The sequence below is a fragment of the Diadema antillarum genome, unplaced genomic scaffold (assembly GCF_040938485.1).
Source record: "Diadema antillarum isolate AM-2024a unplaced genomic scaffold, OU_Dant_1.0 scf00000049, whole genome shotgun sequence".
NCBI classification, from domain to species: Eukaryota; Metazoa; Echinodermata; class Echinoidea; order Diadematoida; family Diadematidae; genus Diadema; species Diadema antillarum.
Window position 1 is genome coordinate 119,426 of NW_027270938.1, and position 9,418 is coordinate 128,843.

General features: G+C 40.9%; 1 protein-coding gene across 1 annotated transcript in view; it reads right to left on the reverse strand.

The window, feature by feature from the left end:
- The window catches only part of LOC139715514 (serine--tRNA ligase, cytoplasmic-like), a 31,474-nt gene extending 22,056 nt beyond the window's left edge, over positions 1-9,418 (reverse strand). The window contains exon 1 of the mRNA XM_071627083.1: positions 9,243-9,418. Coding sequence (XP_071483184.1) covers positions 9,243-9,378 — 136 coding nt within the window. The 5' untranslated portion in view covers positions 9,379-9,418. The remainder of the gene's footprint in view (positions 1-9,242) is intronic.

Sequence of the window (9,418 nt, forward strand, 5' to 3'; positions counted from 1 at the left end):
GGGGGGGTGTTCTTCCACAGAACATTTGTGTGCAAACAAATAGCAAATGAGGGAAATACAAGTAGGTCCCTGTTTTACAGTACTTACATGATTGCCAGTTAATGAATTAATATCTCAAGTGAAACTACATGAGTAAGAATAAATTATAATAACTAAGGCCCTGTTCACAGTAGCAGGCCAGCCTCTGGCTGCAGCTGGCCCAAGGCCCATCACCACCTACATTGCGATACTTGGCCCCACATTTTCATTATTTTGTTCACACTGCCTTGTTGAGCCGTGCCTTGATTTTCTTGCGTTTACATCAAAATGAAGGTTTCCATTGTAAATGGGGTCCAATGATACTCTCACATTATAACTGAATAACTGTGTACAAAGGGCACTCCAGGGTTACTCTTATATGTACGCCCATCCTTGCTGGTTAGTTGTACTCACTGACCAAACGATCGGTCTGTACGACTGTACTAGTACATGAATTTTGTAGTAGTATCTTGTCAGGGATATGCTCCGCGGACACTGCGTCTGGCTTCACAGAATCCCCTCATACAGACATGACAAAGGAGAGCCGTAAATGTCAAAAAATGATTAAAAAACTCCTCCTCCCATATGTACAGTTACAACTGTACACGGGAAAACGAATTATAGTACACCCTATTTGACATATTTTGTGTATCACCGAGTGCAATAGACAGAAAAATCTGTCTCACTTTACGTCTGTCTGGAGGAGTTTTTAAATCGTTTTTTGACATTTACAGCTCTCCTCTGTCATGTCTGTATGAGGGGATTCTGGGAAAGACTTCCAGTTCCATGTGTACCCCCCACTATTCACTAAAAGACACTTATACAGTTGTACACCTACATTCTCTGACTCACTATGTATGAGCTTCCTCTGAACTATGAAGTTCGCATTTCGATTCCCTAGGTCACCGAGATCAATGTTACCCTAACTCTAACCCTAACCTAACTGCGACCAGCAGCCCCAACGTACAACGTACAGTGTTGGGGCTGCGCCGTTTTGGCATTGAGATTTTAATGTTGTACCAAACGGGTGCCGTTCCGGCGCTGTATTTCCTTAATTTTTCAACAAAAACTACTAGGAATACTTACATGGGTCGATTAAACCTAAATGATTCACATCAGCGACTGTTTGATGTATTTCACTGCTTATGATGCAGAAAATGCTGTCTTATAAGGCAAATATCTTCAGCTCACCGATGCTCACTAAAACTCACAATCACTTGCACATGCGCACAGCATGCATTCAGTCGGTCCATTGACAGCTGTATCGCTCGCTACATGATGCATATTCATTTCACCTTATATGCATCGTGCGATGATGCATTATTCATATCCTTGAGCATCCGTAACGGTGACGTCACTGTTCACGCATGCGTAGATATGTACCGGTACAAATAGATATACACGTTCAAAATAGCAGCAAAGCTCTCCACTAGGGCAGGCCGCTTACTCCTAAAAAATGTGGAAAATTTTGCAGTTTCCAGATAAATTGGTGAGAAGAAACAAGGCAATGGGGTAGTGTATATTTCATTTTTTATTGTCACTGTGTTTATGATAGAAATTTAGTCATGGTTTATTTGTGAAGTTGCCGTATATGTGGCAATAGGGAGTTGTTCGTGATTCTCACTTTAACGAAACTGCGAGGTAGCCGCCAGGACCCCGCGGCACAGCGGCGGGTCTCCGGGGCTAACCCTAACCCTAATCCTACACTGAGTAAACTCTAATCCTAATCCCAAAGCCACCTAAACTTATTCATCATGAAATGTTACTTAGACCTAAATGCATAGCGGGGGGAAGTACATATCAGTTCGGAAAACCCACTCACAAGGGGGGCCCCTCCTTATAAGTAACCCGTCCCCCTTATAAGTAACCCCGTCCCCCTTATAAGTAACCCCCGGGGCACCCCTTATAAGGAGTCTCCACGCTTTTTTGCAATGCAACGCGAAAATGAAAGGACTGCGGCAATTCGCTTGATTATGTCCATAAAGCTTCACAAGTACATGTACTCAGTCACCACGTCTGCACTCAAGCATTTGCCGCGCCGCCGCGCCTGGCGACACTCACGCCAGTAATCGCTCGCATTGCAGCATTCGCATGGGTCGTTTGACATCGCATTTAAATCCATGATTTTAGATATGATGCCTCAAACCGATTTTGCTCAAATTTCGTGAGTAACTAGGAAACTTGTGAAGCTTTATGGACATAATCAAGCGAATTGCCGCAGTCCTTTCATTTTCGCGTTGCATTGCAAAAAAGCGTGGAGACTCCTTATAAGGGGTGCCCCGGGGGTTACTTATATAAGGGGGACGGGGTTACCCAGGTAACATGCCCATATGGGACCCATATGGGCATACTCCGGGCCACGTGGGCCATCTGGGTTAGGGTGAATCCCATATGTATTTAGCATCAGACCCATATGGGATAACCCATATGGGTTTTTAAATGGGACTGCCCATGTGGGTATCATAATGGAAATGAACTGGGCAAACCCATCTGGGTAAGATTGTTAAATGCCCATATGGGTTACACATGCGAAAAAAATGGGTAAACCCATCTGGGCGAGATATGTAAATACCCATATGGGTTTCATGTGGGTATAAAATGGGCAAAGCTATCTGGGTAAAATATGCAATGCCCATATGCATACCATATGGGAATCTACTGGGTGAATCCATCTGGGTAATAAATGTAAATATCCATATGGGTTTCACATGGGAATGAGCTGGGCAAACCCATCTGGGTGAAATAATAAATGTCCATATGGGTTACACATGTGAACAAAATGGGTAAACCCATCTGGGCGAGATATGTAAATACCCATATGGGTTTCATATGGGTATAAAATGGGCTAAGCTATCTGGGTAAAATATGCAATGCCCATATGCATACCATATGGGAATCTACTGGGTGAATCCATCTGGGTAATAAATGTAAATATCCATATGGGTTTCATATGGGAATGAGCTGGGCAAACTCATCTGGGTAAAATAAGTAAATGTCCATATGGGTTACACATGTGAACAAAATGGGTAAACCCATCTGGGTGAGATATGTAAATGCCCATATGGGTTTCATATGGGTATAAATTGGGCAAAGGTATCTGGGTAGAATATGCAAAGCCCATATGCATACCATATGGGAATCTACTGGGTGAATCCATCTGGGTAATAAATGTAAATATCCATATGGGCTTCATATGGGAATGAGCTGGGCATACCCATCTGGGTAAAATAAGTGAATGTCCATGTGGGTTTCGTGTGAGAAATAAATGGGCAAATCCATCTGGGTGAGATATGTAAATATCTATATGGGTTTCATGTGGGAATAAGCTGGGGAAACCCATCTGGGTAAAATAAGTAAATGTCTATATGGGTTACACATGTGAAATAAATGGGTAAACCCATCTGGGTGAGATATGTAAATATCTATATGGGTTTCATATGGGAATGAGCTGGGCAAACCCATCTGGGTAAAATAAGTCAATGCCCATACGGGTTTCACATGGGAAATGAATGGGGAAACCATCTGGGCAGTACATGTAAATGCCCATATGGACTCCAAATGGGAAGTAAATGGGTTAACCCACCCGTGTAATACATGTAGCCTATAGGCCTATGCCCGTATGGGCTCCATATGGGCATGGAATGAGCAAACCCATATGGATGAGATATACAAATGCCCATATGCATACCATATGGGATACAACTGGGCAAACCGATCTGTGTGAGATCTGTCAATATACATATGGGTTTCATATGGATATGAAGTGGGTAAACCCAGGTGGGTTAGAGGTGAACATAATTATCTCTGTGGGCAGCATATTAGAATGAACTGGGTAAACCCATCTGGGTAAGAGCTGATCATATCTATGTGGGTACCATATGGGAAAGAACTGGGCAAACCCATCTGGGTGACGGATGAACCTATCTATGTGGGTATATGGGAATGAAGTTAGCAAACCCATCTGGGTAAGAGCTGATCATATCTTTTTGGGAACTTTATGGGAAAAAAACTAGGCAAACCCATCTGGGTAATAGATGAACATATCTATGTAGGTACCATATTAGAATGAACTGGGCAACCCATCTGGGAAAGAGATGAACATAATTAAGTGGGTACCATATGGGAATGAACTGAGCACAAATCCGGGTAGGAGATAAACATATTTATGTGGTATACCATGTTGGAATGAACTGGGCAAACCCATTTGAGTAAGAGCTGAACATAATCTTTTGGGCTATACCATTTGGGAAAGAACTGGGCAAAGCCATCTGGGTAATAGATTAACATATCTATGAGGGTATACCATATTATTGGAATGAACTGGGCAACCAATCTGGGTAAGAGATGAACATATCTATGTGGGTGCCATATGGGAATGAACTTGGTAAACCCATCTGGGTTAGAGATGGACATATCTATTTGGGTACGTTATGGGAATGAACTGGGCAAACCCATAGGGGCATGAGATGAACATATTTATGTGTGTAAAATATTGGAATGAACTGGGCAAACCCATTTGGGTAGGAGATGATGTGGGTACCATACTGGAATGAACTGGGCAAACCCATCTGGGTAAGAGATGAGCATATCTATTTGGGTATCATATGGGAATGACCTGGGCAAACCCACCTGGGGAATAGATGTAAATGCTTATATGGGTTTCATATGGGGTCAACCTGGGTAGAACCATCTGGGTAAGATATGCAAATGCCCATATGGGATTTACATGGGAATGAACTGGGTTAACCCACCTGCTCATCATAACACACCCCTACCTAAAAATGGAACTGACCCAGAATTTGAAAAGAGGGTCTGGTTCATGCCCGTTATGCAGTGCAGTATATGCATTGGCATTAGGACTGATTGATCTCCTTCAGTACAGTCAGAGCTTGATGATCATCTGTCTTCGCCTCATTTTAGGTAAGTAAATAAACTTATTTTTGTCAGCATGTTGTATTTCAGGTAAAGATGTTGATTGCGAGTTATTGAAAAAGCTAATCCCAAGTCGGCAAGCTATATAGGCAATATAACAAATATGTAAGTTGGGATGGTATGTGAGCATGTTGCCTCAATGGATCATCCATAGAATTATACACAAGTCATGTTGATAGAGAGGTGTATTCTAAGGTTATATGCCTGCTGTGTTATATGATTTTGTTTAATTCTTATGTCAATATTGCTTTATAGATTTGAGTTGGGGTTTAATCTCGTACTCTGTGTATAGAAATCAATGCTGTATACCGCTCAACCTGTTTAGCATTATTGCATTTTCATTTCAATACTTCATACCATTGAGCTTCATTTAAAAAAAAATGCAGTAACAGTATTTGAGAAAGCATTTACGCATACGAAATTTTACAAATAATTGCAATGAGGGAAAACACTAGCTGTGAGCTGTATTGAAACAAAGGGAGCTGCTGAAAGCACTCAGTGATTGCAATTGCAGTTCACTCATAGTTTAAAGTAAAGTATACATTATGATGATATCAAATCAGAAATTACGTTTTTACATACATGTATTATAATGGAAACATTAAAAAACTAGACTCGCTATTTTCGGGTTCACCACGAAAGCCCAAGTGGAGAATAGGTTTATGCGCAGTACTGTGTAATGCATTGGTATGAACACGTCCCACACAGTAGTGGTAGTACAGCTGTGTAGTATTCAATCCTGAACCATCTAAACACACCCACACCGTACGGTACTTAGTATGAGGAGCTGGCAAGGTCATTCAACTCCCCAACTCCACAGCATCTCTGCAGAAGGCTGTGGTCAGTTGTTTGGGTTATAATAAAGTCACAAAGGTCACATTCCACTGCAGGGAGACTCACCTCCCTGATTCCATAAGAAAACACCAATTCTCAAATGAGTGGAAGACATATGCATATTTAGCTTGGCTCTATTATTAGATTGACTGTATGTCCTGACAATTTTAACTGGAAAGCACAAGTATTTTGCAGTTACCAAATACTAAGCGTGTGAGAAAGAGGCTTAGCTTCAGAAATACTGCAGTTAGTTTTACTGTGACATGCATAAAATGTATTTAGGAGGAGATCTGAGTGAAGCCTAACTGCGATTTCCATGCTCCTGTATTATCAGAGATGTGTATAACGTGTACGTAACACTTTAAACACAGTATATACGTTTCACAGTATAGTAATCAGTATAGCAGTGGCATTTGGAAATATATGAAAACAAGTATAGGCCTACTGATATTTGTGTCATCATAGCTCTAGTTGGCATATTTTTTTTCTATCTACTATAAATATATTTATGTTGTTTAAGTTGTATTACTCCTTCTCTAAAGAGGTAATTGATAACCATAATGCATTCCCTCTTATGATAGAAGTACAATTGTAAGATAGTTTGGGGGGTTTAAAGGCTATCTATAGTGTATTGTTATCTCAAATCCTTTCTAAGAAATAAGTCATATATAGGTTTATAAATCATACCAGATTATGAGCTTAAATAGATTTAATTTCAAAAGGCCCTACTGGTAGTCAATATCGAGTAAATAGCAATTAATTGTAGGTTTAACTTCATATCGTTTGTCCAAAATATTTATTGACCACTCGCAATCTTTTTTTATGTATACACATATTCCTTTGTCTGTGTCTGTCTTTCTGTTCACTTAATCAAATTATACTCAAAATTTACTCAAATTATAGCTTCTCCTAAATCTTAATTGTCATTTACCATTTCATGGATAATCAAAACTTGTCCTTTGATCTTCCTGGGTTTGTTTTACAATCAAATGAATTAAAAGATTCATTCAAAAAAAAAATCCTACGTAATGAGATGAGGTGTAACTTGATATCTTTCTACTCACCCTCAAGCAGTAACTTATTATGCAATGTTCTAAGTCGTTTATCCTAATTCGTAATTGTAATTTCCTTTGCTCTGCATGTATAACAACTATATTTATCCTTGGACTGATTTTGTATCTCTCAATAATTGAATCTAGCAATATTTCTGATGAATAACATGTGTAACACATTCTATATGAAGATTGTAATTTCGTGAATATATTTCTTCCTCTGTCCTTGCAGATCTGGCGAAGAGAGAAGATGGAAAAACACAGCAAGACTTCACGCAGCACACATTTTAAGGTCTACACAATATTTTATAAGAAATCAGAACAGTGGAATAAAATAGCAGGATGGACAAAAACAGAGGCGGTTTGCAGCACAGGTTCAGGGAGAATTAGATAGCAACACCAAAATTTCAAAAGTGCATAATTTTTGACAGAATTGTGCAATTTTCTTCAAACCTTACTGAACTGTTCTTTTCATATTGCTGCATTCACTCAATCAACATGTTTAGTTTGGGTATTTTCCCCTTACAGAAGCTGTTAAAAAGATCTCACCATTTATAGCTTTTACGCTTGTTTATCAAGTAATATTATATGAATGCCTATATCCAGCTGAGGGACACAGGTCAACAGTTTTCAATTAGAACAATGCACAAATACACTGTACTTGTATATTCACTTTGAGAATAAGATACTTGATCTATTGACTACATACATTCAAGAGTGAATTGAGGGGAATAATACTTCTCTATGTGTAGGTCATTGGTGGTGGTGGATGTACAGTGTATTTACAGTATGTTTACATGGTATTTAGGTAGATTTCGAAGATGTGCCACCTTACTAGGGCTGTTCATCGAAGAAATAAACACAAAATCTACACAATAAGTGGACTGCCCATAACAGAGGTTTGGTGTCAGTTTTCCATCAACTCAACGTGCCAGTGTCTCCTGCCATTGCCGCTGGGCAAGCTGTGGTTAATCATAATGAGGTAGGCCTGTTCCATAGGTTAAAGACACGATATGGTAAACTCACCGTTTGCAAAAATGTTAGCCAAATTACCCAGATGGGACCCACGGTGTACCTATATGTAACATCTTGGATCCCCCATATGGGTCCCATGTAAATCTTGGGTGCAAATTCCTAGGGGCCCCATATATGCATACCCATGTGGGACCCATGGTGAAACCCCATCAAAAGCCCATATGGGGAACCCACATGGTGCCCACATATTTACCACATACATTACCAAGATGGGTCACATTGGGAACCCATATGGGTCATTTTGGATTGCCCATATGGGTCCCATGTAAATCTAGGGTGCAAAATACTAGGGGCCCCATATGGGCATACCCATGTGGGACCCATGATGAAACCCCACCAAAAGCCCATATAGGATAACCCACATGGTGCCCACATATTTACCACATACGTTGCCCAGATGGGTCCCACAAGGAACCCATATGTGTCATTTGGGATCGCCCATATGGGTCCCATGTAAATCTTGGGTGCAAAATCCTAGGGGCCCCATATGGGCGAACCCATGTGGGACCCATGATGAAACCCCACACAAAGCCCATATGGGATAACCCACACAGTGCCCACATATTTACCACATACGTTGCCCAGATGGGTCCCACAAGGAACCCATATGTGTCATTTGGGATTGCCCATATGGGTCCCATGTAAATCTTGGGTGCAAAATCCTAGGGGCCCCATATGGGCATACCCATGTGGGACCCATGATGATTTCCCAGCTAAAGCCCATATGGGAAAACCCTCATAGTGCCCACATATTTACCACATACATTACCCACATGGGCCCCAGCGGGAACTCATATGGGCCATCTGGGATCGCCCATATGGGTCCCATGTAAATCTTGGGTGCAAAATCCTAGGGGTCCCATATGGGCATACCCATGTGGGACCCATATTCAAACCCATATTGGGCCCATATGCAACCCATATGGGCATGTTACCTGGGTACTTATAAGGGGGACGGGTTACTTATAAGGAGGGGCCCCCCTTGTGAGTGGGTTTCCCAAACTGATATGGAAGTCTTGCCAAGTTTGCAAGTGCAGATTGACTGTGAGCTCTGCAAACATTTTGTCATTAATTCATAACTGATTAAACTTACATTAGGGCCTAATTATTGTCATCACTCATGCATAATATAAGTAGTATTTCAAAAGGGACTCTAATCTTTTGTAGCTGTTAATAAGAATAAATTCGACCAGACATGATTCGTTCATGAGCTCTTGAGAATAAAAGTGGCTGGTATTCACCCTACGTGTCATTTTAATATTATTAGCCACTGCCAGCGTAGCCGGCCTACTCAGTGCAGTTTTCAACACGATTAAATACAGCAACACAATGCCCAGTACATGTACTGTACTTGTACTGAGCTCAACTCACATTTTCTCCATTGTGTGTCAGCTTCCACGACTTTGTCGACAAGTGTGACGTCTTTGAAGCGTTTAGCCTGGCCTTCCTTGATCTTTTCGGGATCACCACCTTTGTCCACACGGAAGAGTTCCAAATCTAACACCATCTTGATCGCTCAAGAAAAGTATTACAATAACAAATTTACA